The following is an 18,745-nucleotide window of genomic DNA, read 5'->3' on the forward strand; positions in this document are numbered from 1 at the left end:
ATTGAAGAAACAGAAGAACCTCAAAGACAGGTCACTACTTTATGAAATGATTCTCAGGCAGAACAATCATGCTAATGAGAACTGGCTTATCCCCTCTGGCATTAAGGGCCTCTCTGAGCCATTTCATTGAACCCGATTGAGACAAGTAACCCCATGTAGTCACATTCACTCAATCTCCCTTTTCTGCTTTTTATGATTAATCCCCTCTTTGACATACTGGGACAGATAGCCAAGTCTCCTTTGCAGGAACTCCCAGCTGCACTGAAACACCAATAACAGATTACATTGCTAAATGTTTGGTGATATGGCATTTGATACGGTCAGACTCTAGGATGCATCCTTGATTTATTAAGCTACTCAACAGTAACTATTTCCTGTCTTTATTTCCTTCCCCAAACCATGCATGGACACGGGAGTTTCCTTCAGAAGGCGCTAAAGAATGGGGTTGCTTTCTGATGTAAGCGTCTCGCTACTCACGCAGGATGTCATGGAACTTGTATGTAGCTCAGGCTGGTCATAACTCATGATGTTTCTGCCCGCCTTCCACACACTAGGATTACAGCCGCACGGCAGCATTCCACACTCATATGCTATTGTTACAGGAGTTGAAAGCTATGATGGTTTTAAAGTTTTAAAGAATTGTACAGAATAAAAACAAGGACTATGTAAACAGATCACTTCAGGAGCCGAGATCATCTAAAGTACTTATTTTATGGTCCTTTAGAGAAGTTTGCCAACTTCCATTCTGAAACATTATCCTTACAAATGTATTCTCCCTACTAGTGCAGTTTATTCTTGCAAACAGATGAGAAACAATTTTTATAATATCCCAAAGTTTTAAAATGTCTACTTTTGTTTACTTCTTCAGTCTAGAGCACGTTGAGAAGAGAGCTACTTGGCTGAGTGTTAGAATGACACAGCCGTCTTCCTCATTCTTACACGAGGACTTACCACTGCCCTTTGGTCACTTCCAGCACACTGTCATTGGCTCTACTCGGCACTTTGTTACAAGTGTTTTAATAAGATGAGAAAAAAGAATAGAAAGGTCTTTGGATTCAAAACAAGAAAGCCTCTTCATTTCCAAAAAGGAGAGGAAGTCTTTCAACTCATTTTGTTGGAATAACTCAGCATGAGTGCAGGAAAACTCTGAGCTTATCACACAGACATTATCAAACAGTTACAAACCAAAGTGTAAAAGCTAAAGTCATAAAACACTTAAAATAAAGCAAATTTTATGACTTAGAGAGAGAGAAAAGTTATGCCTACATATGCCTACTATGCTACAGCCATGCCTAGGAAGGAAAAGAAGGAGAGCATAGATTTCATCAAAATTAAGACCTTCTCAAAAGACATTGCTGAGGCAAGCTAGAGACCAAGCAAAAGCTTGTTTAAATTCTTACCTTGAACTCATCTGAGATTTCAGACACAAAAGAAGAGATCTGCTTCATAAGCCTGTCCACACTGCTCTCACTTCCTGTTTTGAGCAATGTTGTAATGGCCAGGGTAGCAATGCTTCTGTTTGAGTCTGTGATTAAGTTTTCTAAATCCAGATTACAGGCAGTTACAGCAGAGGGGTGCTTCATTGCCACCTTGTTGAAAGTAGCAAAACAAAACAAAAACAAAAACAAAAACAAAAACACACTGTTGTTGATTAAGGCCAGAATCTAAGTTTTAATTAAGGTAAATAACAATTGGAAGGAACAGTAGAGGTCAGAAGCAATCATTTTAGGTCTGGTGTGGTGAATGTCTATATCCACATAACCTTTGTAACACTATCGGTCTCTTTTATTACAGGCGGCATCTCCACACAGTTTAGATGTGCACAAGTATCTATTCTGTTAGATATTAGAAACTCTAAGAAAGAGATTATGGTAAATGTTGATCAACAAAGACTTTCTGTCATTTTTAAATCAATTCCGCAATTAAACAAACTCCTGCCAAACTGGATTACCCACAGTTGCTAAAATATGTCTGTCATTCTACATCTATGTCATTTCGTCTCTCTGTCTATCCCACATTGGGCTGACCCAAAATTCTGAAAATGTGAAAATACTCTCTGCAAATCATTGACAGTAAAACTCATTCAACAGGAAAAGATGACCCAGACTAATGAAAAAGTCTTTATCCATGAGGCAAAGGGTTAGATGTTTTGTGCAGAAATCTTTGTGTATTTTAATGGTTGGGCACTACTTCAACCATTGATGTATGTATGTATGTATGTATGTATGCATATATGAATGACAGCACCATAAACACATGTATTTTAAGACACAACTGGTGTGAAGATTAGAGCCGAGGAATTGGTGGAACTGCCCAATTTCTGCACTGGTTTGTATGACTCTTGTTAAGCACAAGTAACTACAAGCATAGGTAGTATGATTGGAGAGACTAAGAAACTGAATTCCTTATTTAATCTTAATTAATGTAAGTGGACCCTTGTGAATGGCTCCCATATTGAACGGTCTAACACCTGAACCTAAAGTGCTCAGATGACGGAAGTAAATGATCTCCCAGGGACTAACAGTATAAATAGCTGTGACTAAGGCCACAAGTACAAACAAGGTGCTACAGATGTGAGGCCCACACATCATATATTGTAAGTGTGAAAAGAAAGCCAAGTGCTTTGTATATCATGTTTATGAATTAGATATACACGTCTATAGATAATCAAAGCAATGCCCACCTTGTTCAGGGTCCTCACAGCTGCATATCTCAAGGCTGGTTTAGGAGAGCTACAGAAAAGTTGAAGAACTGGAAAAAGAGAGAAAGAAATCACTGTGGATACCATTCATCAGACAGATGAAAACTATAGTATGTAATAATCATGTTCATTCTATGCATCAGGAAATTTATCACTGTATCAAAACTCCACGTGAACAACTGTATTATCAAAAATAGAAAATAAAGCATTTTTTGTTCAGCTATAAAAACTTTAATAGAAAACAAAGTTTGCTTTTTTTCTCTAAAAATTAATATCCCAATTAATGTCTGCAATTAAATAAGAGAAATAGTACTAGTTATGAAAGCAAACGTGTTTTCTAAATGTTAAAAAAAACTGAAATCATTAGCAAGTATCTTTACTCACTGAGCAATCTTGGCCCTAAATGCCACTCTTTTTTTTTTTTTTGGTTCTTTTTTTTGGAGCTGGGGACCGAACCCAGGGCCTTGCGCTTCCTAAGCAAGCGCTCTACCACTGAGCTAAATCCCCAACCCCCCTAAATGCCACTCTTGATAGCCACTGCAAGCCCACTGATTTAAAACCATAAGACACAAACAAAGGACAGCTGTCAAACACGACTGACCTGAGACAGCAGGTGCCAGCTCTCTTGCAGTACAGTTAGGAAGATGAATAATGGCAGAAGCAGCTTCATAGATAACCATTTCATGTTTATTTCGCAAGCAGCTCTCAATGAAATCAAAGAGTGGACTTTCATGACTGCCAATAAATGTACACAGACCATGTTAACATATCAAATAGGGTAATAATCACAATGGTTAAAAGTACCAAGATAAAAATGGTTAAAGAGATTGAGATATACTTCTGGAACACAGGGTAAAAGACCACTGAAAATTCACTCTTTAAAAAGCAATGAAAAAATTGTCAAAACTATTTTTTGGAACTTTCAAATTTAACCACAGCCTTGTAAATGAACCATTACTGATGAAAACCACAGGTCTTGGTTAAGAATGGTGAGCTTTCTGGGGCTTTAACTTGCTAGATTCCTAATTTCCACCTCTTCTTCCTAGATCAACGTTAGCAATCAATTATGTTACATAGCGCATTTAAAGATGCAAAATTTGAAAGAAAAATGTAAAAACTGAAAACTACATAATTATTCTTCTAACCAAAAATCACAAGACATGCAAATAAACAGTAAAATACAAATGCAAGAGAGAAAGGTAGTTACCAGCAATTATTTCTGAGGAAGCCTAGACATTATTAGACTTGCCACACAACACTTTGAGTCAACTAATAAAAGATGTTCAAAGAACTAAAGGAAACTACATCTAAAAAGTTGAATATATCTGTAAGTATGGGGGATTATAACTGATTTTTTAGAAAGTAAATAAAAGCCAGAGATTTGGAGAAAGCAAGGATTGGAATAAAAGATAACCAAGGAGGTTTGATTGCCAGCAAACTGAGATAAGCAGCAGAGGGAAATGAAGGAGAACAGGAAGAGATGAACACGGCCTGGAGATCTGTGCAGCAAGAACACACATGTCAACTCCACAGAATAAGAATCCTACAAGGAAAGAGACAAATGACTGAAAAACTCTACACTTATCTATCAAAACCAAGTCTACATGTCAGAGAAGCTCAACAAATTAGCAAGATAAACATAGAGAAATACAATGTTGTTGAAATATTAAGTAAATAAGTGGTCAGAAGAATTGTGACAGCAATAGGGTAAAACCAAACAAACACATCACACTTTATAGAAATCAACAGACTTACATAATGAATGGCTGATTTGGGGGAGTTAACCCTATGGGCAGCACTAGTCTGCCTTACTGCCACCTTCCCTCCCAGGCCTAGAACTCGAGGACATAGGAAGAAGTGTCTAACTCTTCATTCATTGTTTTATTCATTCTTTCTGTCCCTTTCCTTAATTTCACTTGTTATAATATTTCATGTCTTTACTCTTTTTCTTGTTCTGATATTTTAGTATTTTATTTCCACCTTTTTGTTTCTATTCCTCTTACCTTTAGTTTTTTTCTATATTTTGTAATCTGAAGTATTTGTCTAATGTTGCTGTCTGTTCCTCTCACATCCTGTCCCTTTTTCATTAAATATCTTTTATTCTTTTCTTTAAAGAGAAAACCCCTCCTTTTTCCTTCATTCATCATTAATTTTTACCTTTACTAATTTTTAAACTCTTACTTTTATTATAACATTATTTTTACCATTTTCTTTTCTATTGTCACTTAAGATGTAGTAATAAGTGACTTTATTTTTTTTCCTACTTTTCAATAATTTATTTTTTTCACTTTACATCCTGATCACAGATCCCCCTGCCTCCTCCCCTCCTAGTCTTCTTTCCTTTACAAAGTCCTCCCCCACTTCTACCCCCTCTCTTTCTCCTTTGGGAAGGGGAGGCTCCCCCTTGGGTACTGCCCTACCCTCGGACATCTAGTTGCAGCAGAACTATAACTTCTTTTAACTCTATTTTTAAAAAGATTTACTTTACTTTACATTATGTGTATGTGCGTGGCTGTGCACATATGTGGAGGTGTGCAGAAGTCAGGAGCACTGGGTCCCCTGGAAGCTGTGAGTTGTCTGACGTGATGCTGGGGACCAAACCCTTGCGGAAGAGCAGCATACATGCTATGAACCACTAGGCCACCTCTCCAGCCCCTGTAAATGTATTTTAATATCGTCTATTTTGGTGATAATGCTATTATCACAGTTCTCTGCCCTATGTGAGTAGAGTCCTTAAAAGAAGGCTGCTTACTAAGCACTCAGTGAACAGGAACTGCCATTTCACAGATAGATAACCTGAGTCATCACATAAAAACACAAAGCAGTATGGCTTCTCTAAGTTTGCAACGCTTAGTAACTGAACCTAAAGATACTTAAATGTTAAAAAATCAGAAGAAATAGTTTAAAAGTCTGATTTAAAAAATGACCAACGAGGGGCTACTGAAATGGTATTATGAGTATTATGAAATGGTATTATGAGCTCTTGTTCTGCAAGCATGAGGACCTGAGTTGGAAGCCTTGGCACCCACATAAAAATCCTAGCATGCTGCAGATATCAGGACTGGGGAACAGAGACACACCGGGAAGTTTCTGGCTCAGTGAACGATCCTGTCTCAAAGACACAAGGCAAAGAGTGATAGAGGGAGACATGTGACATCTTGCTCTTAGCTTCTGTATACATGCTCACATCCTCATATTCATGTGTTTGCAAGACACACAAACACACAGAGAAAGAGATTAATAAGAAGTTCAAATAAGAGATGAGTGAATATGTCAATTTTATACCTGTACAAAAAAAAAAATTCAACAACTTGGACTAGAAATTCAGTAACTTAAATAAAAATTTCAGCCAAAAAAAACTTAAACATAAAAAACTCAGTCAAATAGAAACTCTTACTAGAAAGTATCAGCAACAGACTAGCCCAGGTGTGAGAAAAGCTATCAGGAGTTGGTGACTAGTGGGGAAATCATTCAGATAACAAAAAATAAAATCCAGAAATCATGAGCATAACATTCAAGACCTGTGGTGCACTGAGACTAGCAAACCAAATCCAGTGTGCAAAAGGACCAAAAAAGAAACTGACTGAAATTCATTCAGAAAAGTGATAGCAAAAACTTCTCAAATCTAGAAAACATCATGGACATGCCACATGAGGCAGAGAGAATCCCAAATAGAGCCAGATAAACACTTTTATGCATCATAAAATTCCAAAAGCACAGACCATAATACTGATATTTCAAGAAAGAAATGCAGTGTTACTTAAAAAGGGAAACCCATCAAAATAAAAGAACGCTGGAAGGCCAAGAGAGATAGACTGGTGTATTTCAAACTTTGAAACAAAAACCAGTGCTAACCCAGACAACAATTTCCAGGTAAGTTATTCTTTAAAATTGAAGCAGAAATAAAGACTGCTCAGAAGTATAAATTAAAACAAGTCATAACCACTAGACTAGCACTGCAGAATATCCTTAGAGAAATACTACATACAGCAAAGGAAGAAACACATTCATAAATATGAGAGCCCGAGAAAGAACACGTCTCATTAAAAGAACAAACAGTATAGGAAGAAATCAAACACAATTAACCCTGTAAAGCAGCAAATGTATGAAGATGAGAATTCGCATATATCTCTCAATAATATTACATTTTAAGTATTAACTTGGAACATAGGTCAGCTGAATTGATTAAAAAGCCAGATCCAACTGTTTGCTATAAGAAATTCACCTACTGGAAAATACTGAAAGAGAAAAAATAGAAAATTATATTTCAAGTAAGTAGAATTCAAAAACAAGCTAGAATAGCTATACTCATGCCTGGAAAAGCAGACTTCAAGCCAAATTTAACCATAGAAATAAAGATAGGCATGTCATATTAATAAAGAGATAACCCATTGAGAACCTATCGTGATTATAAATATGCAGACATCAAATGCCAATGCACCCAATTTCACAAAACACAACCAGACATGAAGGGATAAGAAAAGTCCAGATATAACAACAAATACTTACTTTAAAAATTTCACTCTAGCTGAGTGTGCTGTTGCATGCCTTTAAACCCAGCACTCGGGAGGCAGAAGCAGGAGGATCTCTGTTGAGTTGAGGCCTGTCTGGTCTACATAATGACTTCCAAGGACAGCCAGGACTATACAGAGAGACTTTGCCTCAAAGAGAAAAAAAAATCTCATTCTCATTAATGGACAGCTATGTCATTCAGCCTGCTCCAACCCCCTCCCCCAAAGAAGAAAGTTGAAGTTCGACTGCACTGTAAAATAATGGATTTAACTGACATTTTCCAGAGTATTTTATCTATGGAATACATACTCTTCAGCAGTCAATGAAACTTTCTCCAAAGTAGATCACATTTTAGATAGTAAAACAAGTTTTAACACACACACACACACACACACACACACACACACACACACACACACACACACACAGAGAGAGAGAGAGAGAGAGAGAGAGAGAGAGTGAGAGAGTGAATATTTCTTAGGGGCTAGAGAAATGGCTCAGGGGTTAAGTTCATGTCAAATATCTCATAAACATTTCTAACTCCAATCCCATATACACCTACATATAAATAAAATACATCTTTAAAAAATAATTTCTTGTTTACCTTACCTTGATTTAACTTTGGTGTTATCTGTCTAGAAAATCATCCATTTCATTAAAAACTCAAGAGGTTAGACACCAACAACCCAAATAACCCAATTTAAAAATGGGGTGCAGACCTGAACAACAGAGGACTCTCAAATGGCTGAGAAGCACTTAAAGAAATGTTCAAAGTCCTTATCATCAGAGAAACGCAAATCAAAGTAACTCTGAGCTTCCACCTCATAATGGCAGAATGGTTAAGATCAAGCACTCAGGTGTAAGTGAAAGGACAATACAAACCCTATTTGTCTCCACTTAAGCACCAGGCCTGATTTTGAAGAGGGCAGTAAGGGGCCAGATTCCTGAATGCAGAAGTCCCAGACACCAGCTCTAGGAACAGACCATAAAATTCAGAACAAGATCATAAAACCTCACAGCCTTGGAATAATCACAAAAACGGGGAAGTATCTCAGAACAGGCCATCTGCACTGGGCAGCCATATTTCATCACATGATTGAATGCTCATGACAGGAATGTAGACCACTGATCACCTGCAACCTCCTTAGCACCCACCAATGAAATTTTAGATTACCTAACCCTTCTAGAGAGTTTCCACGGTTTCCTAGAAGAAGGCCTGAGTGCCTTTATCTGGGGTCGCCATTTCAAAGAATGGTTGACCCCTGCATGCTGGTTGTTTCTGCAGAATAAACACTCTTTGCTTTTGCACACTATCTGAGTCTGGGGTTTCCCTTCAGCGATTTAGAACCCTTACAATAGTACAAGCTGAGGCTGTGGAGCCAGTGGACTACTCCTCCATTGCTGAAGAGAGTGCAAGCTTGGACAACCACGCTGGAGATCAATTTGGCAGGTTCTCAGAAAAGAGGGAATAAATAGTTCTACCTCAAGACCAAACTATACTACTCTTGGGCATATACCCAAAAGATGCCCCACTTTACCACAGGGACACTTGCTCAACTATGTGCATAGCAGCTTTACTCATAATAGCCAGAAACTGGAAACAACCTAGATGTCCCTCAACAAAAGAATGAATAAAGAAAAAGTGGTACATCTAGACAATGGAATACTATTCAGCTATTAAAAATAATGAATTTTGCAGACAAATGGATGGAATTTGAGAATATCATCCTGAGTGAGGTAACCCAGACCCCAAAGGACATGCATGGTATGTACTCACTTATAAGTAGATATTAGCCATAAAGTACAAGATACCCACGCTACACTCCACAGACCCAAAGAAGTTAGACAAGAAGGAAGGTCCAAGAGAGCATACTTGAATCTCACTTAGAAGGGGGAATACAATAGCTGTAAGAGGTAGATAGAGGAAGAGAACTGTGTGAGAGAAGGAATAGGGAGAGGAAGGGGGGTGAGATTCAGGACCAAGTATGGGGAGGAACAGGAGAGAGGTCCAGGTGGCCATGAGAATGAACGGAAGTTTGCAGCTGGTGGTGGTGGGGTATCTCGAGGACATGCCAGAAACTTGGGATAGGAGAGGGCCCCAGGAATCTATGGGGTGACCTTAGCTGTAACTCAAGGCATTGGGGATGTAGAACTTCAAGAGGCCACTTCCTATAGCCAGGCAGGAACTCCAGTGGAAGGATAGGGACACCAACCTACTGACAAAACCTTTTAACCAAAATTTATCCTGTCTGCAGGAAATGCAGGGACAGAGGATGAAACAGAGACGGAAGGAATGGCCAAGCAATAACTGGCCTGCTGAGCCCTGCCTGGCCCTGGTGGGGACAGAGTGACAAGGTTCCTGCCCCTGGGACAGAGCCCCTGGTGTGAACCTCCAAGCCTGTGGATGGCTGCTGTGGCTTTAAGGCTTGTTTGTATAATAACGTACATATTTCACACCCCTTCTAGGAATTTCCTCCCTGTTAATGTTAATGACTCCATGATAATTAGACACAGCAAGAATCCAGAAGTTGAGGGTGTGGCTATGTCTCAGCAAAATGGTAAACTCTGGGACTTTCAGGACAGCCACTAAGGTTACAGGAAAAGAGCTCCAAATACATGAGTTCAAAAATATATAATTTCTTACCTATGCAAAAAAACAAGGATGCAATATGAATTCTATAAGGGACTTCACAAGTCTAAAGGAACAAAAGCAGCTGTGCCATGAGCCAACTTGCTAGACAATTACTAAGGAAGGAGAAAAAGATTTAGGGAGCAGTGATCACAGGAGATCCTACCCAGTTTAGTTTTTTGTTTATGCTTACAAAGGCAGATAGATTCCTGAGTTCAGGATCGGCCTAGGACAGAGCAAAGTTAGACTTAGTTGTGGTAGAAATGGTAATTTCAGGGCAGGATCTCATCCAACTAGCTTAACAAAGGTAGTCATCTCTGAATTCTTTTGCAATGTTAAGAAAAAAATATATGCTTGCTGTGTCTCCTAAGAATCAAAGAGCTGAGATGTTGATTCATAAGAAAAAGGAAAACCTGAAATAAATGATTGGATTGTTATGTAAAATAAAAGACTGGGCCTGTACAGGTTCTGCAGGAGATGAGCTACCCAGAGAGTTTTTTTTTTTTTTTTTTTTTTGGAGCTGGGGACCGAACCCAGGGCCTTGCGCTTGCTAGGCAAGCGCTCTACCACTGAGCTAAATCCCCAACCCCAGAGAGTTTTTTAAGATAAAAAGAGAGAACTGCTTGGAGAACTGATACAAGCAAGCAGGACATAGACAGGGTGATCTCTTAGGTCTCTTAACAAGCAGAATATAGACAAAGATCTTCAGAGAAAAAGCAGAACACAGAGAGAAGCAGACTGGAAAAGCTGCATCAAGCAGAACACAGGCCTTCAGCTTGGATCCATGATTTGACTTGAAGTAACTGTTTTCAACCCTCCCAGACACCCCTTCTCTCAGAACCCCTCTCCAAGCTGAGACTGCTCCTTGGCATTGGCCCAATTCTCTAGTTGACAAGCCCATTGACAAGCAACCCCACCCCATTGACAAGCAACAATTTCTAACACTATTAATAATATTCTGTTATGCTTGCAGACAGGAGTCTAGCATAACTGTCCTCTGAGAGGCTCCATCCAGCAGCTGACTCAGACAGATGCAGAGCATAGCCAAAGAGTGGACAGAGCTTGGGAATTCTTTTGGAAGAGTTGGGGGAAGGATTGAGGGCCCCAAAGGGGAACTCCACAGGAAGACAGAACCACCAACCAAAGGACATACAGGGGCTAGACCTACTCCCCCCACTCCCCAACCCTCGATCATATATAGTAGATGTGCAGCTTGGTCTTCAATGTGGGTCCTGAACAACTGGAGGGGGTGGGGGCTATCCCAAAAGCTGTTGTCTGTCTGTGGGATATGTTCTTTTAGCTGGATTACCTTGTCTGGCCTCAGTGTGCCTAGACTCCTAGAGACTTGATGTGCCAGGGTAGAGGGATATACAGGGGGGGCTTCTACACTCTCAGATGAGAAGGGAAGGAGAGAGTGGGTGGGGGAGATGCGGGAGGGGTGACTGGGAGTGGGGGCAGTGATTGTGATGAAAAGTAATTAAAAAAATCCTTGTATCATACAGATCATAATAAAATAAAATTAGTATCACAAGAAACTATAGACACCACATAAACACATATGGATTAAATATGCAAACTATGTTTTCTATATATAAAGTATGGTTTTAAAAAATAAAGAAATCCTAGAAACAAGTAAAAATAAAACCACACTTCCTTACACTTTTCTGTATACAGCAAAGGCAGAAGAGGTAAGCTTATTGTGATGAGTGCACACATTGACAAGTCAAGAGAATTCTCTGATAATTTCTTAGTGGTATATCTCAAAATCTTGGGAAAAAAAAAAAACAGAACAAGCCAAACAAAATTAGTAGATAAAAAGAGTGGGGTAGAAATTAATGAAGCCCATAAGAGGATCAATGAAACAGTAGCTTTCTTGAACAGATAAACAAGAATGACAAATGCTTAGACAAACTAAACAAGAGAAAGACTCACATTAACAACATAGAGGTAACTGGGTGAAGGAATATTACAACAAATATCACTGAAATCCAAAGGCTCACTAAGAAGTAGTCTGAAGAATCTTCTTCCAGTAAACTAGAAAACCTATAGGAAATGGATTACTGACAAAGGTGCCAAAGTGCCTATTGGAGAAAAGATGGCCTCATCCACATGGGGTGCTAGGAAGCTAGAGATGCACGTGGTAAAGACTGAATACAATCTTTACCTCTCACTCTGCACAGAAATCAACTTAAAATGGACTAAAGACCTTAATATGAGACCTGAAACTTTGAAACTATGAAAGAAAAGTATAAACATTTCAAGATATAGAGACAAGCACAGACTTTCTGAGTAAGACTCCAACAGCTCAGGAAATAACAGCTAGGCCTGACAAACATCAAATTGGGCTCTTGCACAACAAAGACAATAACAGACTGAAAAGATCACCTGCAGCATAGGGGACAAGCTTTGTTGGCTATGCACCAGGCTGGGCATGAATAACTAGAATAAAGAGCTGAACAATTTAAAAGAGTAAATGATATGAGCAGATAGTTCTCAGAAGCAGTACAACAGGGGTTGGGGATTTAGCTCAGTGGTAGAGCGCTTGCCTAGGAAGCGCAAGGCCCTGGGTTCCGTCCCCAGCTCTGAAAAAAGGAACCAAAAAAAAAGAAAAAAAAAAAAAGAAGCAGTACAACATATATAGATCAAATGCTATATAGCATATTAATATACATTAACTATTAAAACAAACAACTAGGGCTGGAGGGCACAGTCTCAACTGGATAAAGTAGATCTTTAAAGAGCTGCACTACATCATGCCTAATCGTTTTCCTGCAAAACTGCAGACAGACAAAGAAGCCGTCTTTTACCATTTCTACTCACAACCACACTAAAGGCTTAGGTAGTAAAACAGGCACAGCACAAAACCTAGGGGTTAATCTAGAAACAAAGAAGTGAAGCCAAATGTATTTACAAGTGATATATGATTTTAAATGCAGACAATTCAAAGTAGTATACAGATGCAGAGAACAAGAGAGTAGCAGAGAAAGCAAGAGCACACAAGGCAGGATGTTGTGGGGAGAAAGGGAGGGAGTGAGTTTGCATAGCTAGGAGCATAACAAGTTTATAAATTCTAAGATTAACATAAAGACAACTGTATTTCAGCCCAGGAGTGAAAGTGATGCAAAAATTCCATCCACAATAGCCTAAATATGTGTGAAGGGGCCAGTGAGAGACACAGTTCTGTGTGTGTGTGTGTGTGTGTGTGTGTGTGTGTGTGTGTGTGTGTGTGTGTGTGTGTGTGTGTTTTAAGGTACTTGCTGTCAAGTATCCATATGGTAGATCCATATGGTAGAATGTGAGTACCAACTCTTGTGAGTTGTCCTCTCTCACTTCTATATGCACACAAATTAAATACTTTTAAAAAATTATTTTAATAAAACTATTATGATTTTTAAGGGCTGGAGGGATGGCTCAGTGGTTAAGAGCACTGACTGTTCTTCCAGAGGTCCTGAGTTCAATTCCCAGCAACCACATGGCGGCTCACAACCATGTGTAATGGGATCTGATGCCCTCTTCTGGTGTGTCTGAAGACAGCTACAGTGTACTCATATTATAAATAAATAAATCTTAAAAACAACAACAACAACAACAAACTATTATGATTTTAAATTGAAAGTGATAAAATTTTTTAAAATCTTTGAGGACTTTAAATGAAGAAAAGGACCCTATCCATGCTCTAAAAACTACTTATCAAGGTGGCAATACTCCTATATGGATTGATTTAAAATTATTCTAGTCAGTGCAAATCCTACCAAAATGCCAGCAGCTTTTGCAGTAGTAATCCAAAGTTTGTTCTAAAATGCATATGGATAAGCTATGAATTCCAACACACAATTTCCAGATTCACATCTTCTTAGAAACCTGGAACAATCATGACAAATGGAGAAAACTGGGAGTTTCATCACATGGTCAGCTGACTTCCCAAGGAGGAGACAATTTAAAGGGGAAAAGATGAGTTTTTACTGACTGGCACTGGGGAAATTCATAGCTATATATTTTTAAATGAATGTATACCATTAAATGAGAAGAAACTATGCAGAACTTAACTCAGAATGGATGATTGTCTTAAAGGTTGCAAAGTCAAACTATTAATAGCACTAAAAGAACACATTGAGGAAATCACTGATCTTGAACTAGGCAGCTATTGGACATAGTACCCAAAACACAATCTCTCAGAGAGTTGATAAAACAAACTTCTACAAAAAGTAAGGAAAGAAAAGACAAGCAACATGCAAAAGTTGTATATAAAAGTATTTGTTAACATTTTGGGGGTACAACAAGAGACATACTTGTCTGTAGATTTCTTTTTTATTTTATTTTATTTTATTTTATTTTATTTTTTTTATTAACTTGAGTATTTCTTATTTACATTTCGAATGTTATTCCCTTTCCTGGTTTCCGGGCAAACATCCCTCTAATCCCTCCTCCTCCCCTTCTTTATGGGTGTTCCCCTCCCCACCCTCCCCCCATTGCTGCCCTCCCCCAACAATCACGTTCACTGGGGGTTCAGTCTTAGCAGGACCCAGGGCTTCCCCTTCCACTGGTGCTCTTACTAGGATATTCATTGCTACCTATGAGGTCAGAGTCCAGGGTCAGTCCATGTATAGTCTTTAGGTAGTGGCTTAGTCCCTGGAAGCTCTGGTTGCTTGGCATTGTTGTTCATAAGGGGTCTTGAGCCCCTTCAAGCTCTTCCAGTTCTTTCTCTGATTCCTTCAACGGGGGCCCTATTCTCAGTTCAGTGGTTTGCTGCTGGCATTCGCCTCTGTATTTGCTGTATTCTGGCTGTGTCTCTCGGGAGAGATCTACATCCGGCTCCTGTCGGCCTGCACTTCTTTGCTTCATCCATCATGTCTGTAGATTTCTAATGAAATTGTCAAAGTTTGTTATCTGAGTTATCCCCCCCACCAAAAAAATGGAGAATGGGTAAAGAAGTCTTCCAAACACAACAACTCTGTTTAGACAATGGGCAAGAGATTGGAATAATTTATACTTAATAACACTAGCAAAATGGGAAGAAAGCAGTAAAGCAAACACACAGCTGAAAATGAAGTAATGACTAGTAATTAGGAAAGGGAATCTAGGAGCAGGGGAGAGGCTCCCATATAGTTACTAGAATGTAAACACAGTAACCACCCAGCAGATATACCAGGCACACAGGTCCATCTGGGATCCCAGCACTCAGAAAGCAGAGACAGAATCCCGGATACATAGTGGGAATGACCTGAAAGATAAAGGGATCAGCAGACAACAGCACACTCTGATGAAGACATGGTGTCCTCACAGGCATGTAATCGTACGGAACTCTGCAAAATCATCTTCAGTTTCTTTTAAATTAGACATAGCAAGTTGTCCACATAATCCATTTATAAGAATTTTCCCATGAAAATAGAAAGTATATGCTCATATGAAGATTTGTACTTGCCTATCAACAGTATCGTTTATTCATAATATAAGCAACCCAAATGACCACTGATTGATAAATCCTGCTGCAATCAAGTAAACCACCAAATATGAGGCTAAATGAAAACAGCATGATTATGATGCCATTAATAGGGAATGTGTGCACAGGCAAAAAGCAGCTCCAGGGCTGAGGGGCAGTAGGGACTCCTGTCAGATAAGAGTATAAGCAACTCTAGAAGGTGATGGAAACATTCTAAAGACAGACTGTGCTCCTGGTTGTAGAGCTGTATTCGTTTATTATTAAATTATACACTTGCATGCTTGGTGATTGAACTTTATAATCTGTAAATTAATCTCAATAAAACCGTTAAACAATAGGAAGTATTAAGCTGAGCACAGTCGGTGCACACTTGTAATCCCAGCACTTGAAAGGCAGAGGCAGTAGAATTGCTAGGAATTCTAGGCTATAAAATGAGTCCCTAATTAATAAATAAACATATTACATTAGTTGATCAAAATTTGAATATTATAACAATGCTGAGAAGGAAGGCTAATTGTTCTAAACAAAATTATTAATATTCATTTACTAAAAGTTATCAAGAGCTAATGAAACAAACTTTTTAAAAAGTTATTTATTATTATTAGTGTGCATGCGGAGGGGAGAGAATGAATGAATGAATGAATGAACGAATGAATGAATGAATAAATGTGTACTCACATGTGTGGAGATCAGAGAACAATGTCTAGAGTTGGTCCTCTCTCCATTATGGGTTCTGGGAACTGAACTAAAAGGCTTGCATGGCAAGTGCTTTTATTCACTAAGCCATATCACCAGGCCAAATGAATTGCTTTGCTATCTTGATGCCCTATAGAATTGGCGAACCTAGATCATGTTCTTTGTAATATTTTTATATGGATCTTTCTTATTCCTAAGTGGTACCCAAATTAACTGCTTTCAATTCTCTTCAACCAACTAAGACTGACTTCTATGACGTGCACAACTTGCAATAGCTCTTAGCCACATTCACTCATATAACAACACTACACAATTCTTTTATTTCTTTTGGGGGAAGTAGCTTTTAAGACAGGGTCTCACTCTGTAGCCCATGTTGGCCTCAAACTTGCACGCCTCCTTGCCTCTTCTGCCTGAGTTCTGGTGTTATAGGAATGAGCCATCACACCTAGCCTGTATTTAATAGTGAATAAATTAAATGCAATTTCTACATTTTAATACTGGCCTTCATAAATCCTACTATATTCAAAATATTCAAGAAACTAGCAGAAAGACTTACATCCAGTAGCCCTAAACAGTATAGGAGGGGGAAGGGAGGAAGGGTCCCGGGTGGGAAAGAGGACAGGGAGGAGAAGAGGGGAACATGATCTCGTATTAGGTGGGGGAAAAGGACTAAAGTCCTGAGGGCCAGCAGAAAGAATGGAAACAGGCAACCTCAGGAGGTAGGTGGGGCGACCCTCCAGAATGTACCAGAGACCTGGGAGGTGAGATATTCTCAGGACTCAAAGGGAGAGACCTTAGATGAAATGCCCTACACTGGCCAGAGGGAACTTGTAGAGCCCATCTTCAGTGGAGGGACAGGACATCAAGTGAGGGATGGGGGTTTTGACCATCCAAGTCAAAAAACTCTGATCCATAATTGTTCCTGTCTAAAAGAACTGCAGGGACAAAAATGGAGAAGAGCCTGAGGAAAAAGAGGTCCAGCCACAGGCCCAAAGTGGGATCCAAATCAAGGGGAGGTCCCAAGGCCTGACACCATTACTGAGGCTATGGAATGCTCACAAAAAAGGGACCTATCATGACTGCCCTGGCAAAAGACCCAACAAGCAGCTGGAAGAGTCAGATGCAGATATTTACACTCAACGAATGGACAGAAGCTGCTGACCCCTGTGGTTGAATTACAGAAATGCTAGAAGAAGCTGTGAAGGAGGGCGACCCTGTAAGGAGGACCAGCAGTCTCAACCTGGACCCCTGAGATCTCTCAGACACTGGACCACTAACCAGGCAGCATACATGAGATGACATGAGGCCCCCAACACATACAGAGCAGAGAACTGCAGGGTCTGGGTTCAGTCAAAGAAGATACACCTAACCTTCAAGAGACTGGAGGCCCCAGGGAGTGGGGAGGTACGGTGGGGTGGGTACTGGGGGTGGGAGAGGAGGTAAAGGATGTAGAACAGTTAGAGGGTGGACTGGGAGGGGGATAAAATCTAGAGTGTAAAAAAACAAAAATATTAAATAAAATTAAAAAAACAATAAAAATGTTTTCTTGTAAAAAAATAAAACAAAACATCACTCCCAAGACAGTTTCTAATATCCTATTGGATACTGTCGTGGTTTGCCTTCTTCTGCTATGATAAAACACTGACCAAAAGCACATTGGGGAAGAATGATCTCATCTTAACACTACCAACAGTCCAGACTAATTTGTAAACTCCAAGTCACTGAAAGATCCTATCTCAAAAAAATTAAAATGAATAGCACCTGTATGAGGCTAATCTATTGCTTCCACGTATATACATACCTATGTGCACATGCAACCACACATATGAAATATGAACACACATACACATATGCATAAGAGACTATAATCAGAAAATAAGCATTTTCTGTACAGAAATTATGCTAATTTTACTTTCACGTTACCATGTTTTTTTCCCCTTGAGCAGTATTTTAAAAGATGAAAACATATGGATAGAATTCATTCTCAATAAAATGTTTTAGCGTATCTTATAACTAAATTTTCTGTACAATCCTTTGTTGGCTGTATATTAAGATATTTCTCAAAATTCATACATTATAAATAATAAAGGAACTGATGTCTTGTTTCCTTGTGCATATGTGCAAGTATTCCTCTGTGGAATTCTTAAAGGGAAATGTCTTTCAAAGGCAAGAAATGTATGTGCTTTTATTTTTAACAGGCATGCAAATGACCCTCCAAAGTATCTGTTCTATTTTATATTCCCAGCAATGCTGTGTGAGAATATTCACATTCTAGCCAAGATTTGATACTGGAAAGTATTAAATATTTTGCAAATCTGGTGATAGCTGAAAAATGGCATTTTATTTTGATCCATATGTTTCTAATTAATAGTGAGATGAAACTTTAAAAAAATCTATTGCAAAACCTTTGTAATAGTAAAACATATTGCCTTTACTTACTGAAAAGTTGTAAAATTATTTGTATACAATTTGCTTTTATTTTTTGAAACACAGTCTTGCTATGTAGCCAGTTGGCCAGCCTCTCAAGTGTTGGGATTATAAGTGAGTGTTAGTGTGTCCCTCCTTTCTTCTCTCTCCTTTCCCCTCCTCTCCCCTCCTCTCTCCTCTGTACACTGACCTAGAACAAATGGGCAATGGTGAAGACAGAAGACCTAATATTACTTCAATCTGTTCTGTAGGCATTTCCATGCATGTTATACCTGTTAGATTTATGCGTCCTACCTGGCTGTTTGTGGTTGGTTTGCATTTTTAAAATGTCCTAACAAAC

At 39.0% G+C, this 18,745-nt stretch overlaps 1 protein-coding gene across 1 annotated transcript in view; it reads right to left on the reverse strand.

Annotated features, from left to right (window-relative positions):
* The window catches only part of Copg2 (COPI coat complex subunit gamma 2), a 135,499-nt gene that overhangs the window by 46,177 nt on the left and 70,577 nt on the right, over window positions 1-18,745 (reverse strand). Inside the window, exons 10-12 of the mRNA NM_001106929.2 lie at window positions 3,303-3,436; window positions 2,684-2,751; window positions 1,401-1,589 (exon numbers count right to left, since the gene is read on the reverse strand). Coding sequence (NP_001100399.1) covers window positions 1,401-1,589; window positions 2,684-2,751; window positions 3,303-3,436 — 391 coding nt within the window. The remainder of the gene's footprint in view (window positions 1-1,400; window positions 1,590-2,683; window positions 2,752-3,302; window positions 3,437-18,745) is intronic.

Source organism: Rattus norvegicus, chromosome 4 (genome assembly GCF_036323735.1).
Source record: "Rattus norvegicus strain BN/NHsdMcwi chromosome 4, GRCr8, whole genome shotgun sequence".
Lineage (NCBI taxonomy): Eukaryota > Metazoa > Chordata > Mammalia > Rodentia > Muridae > Rattus > Rattus norvegicus.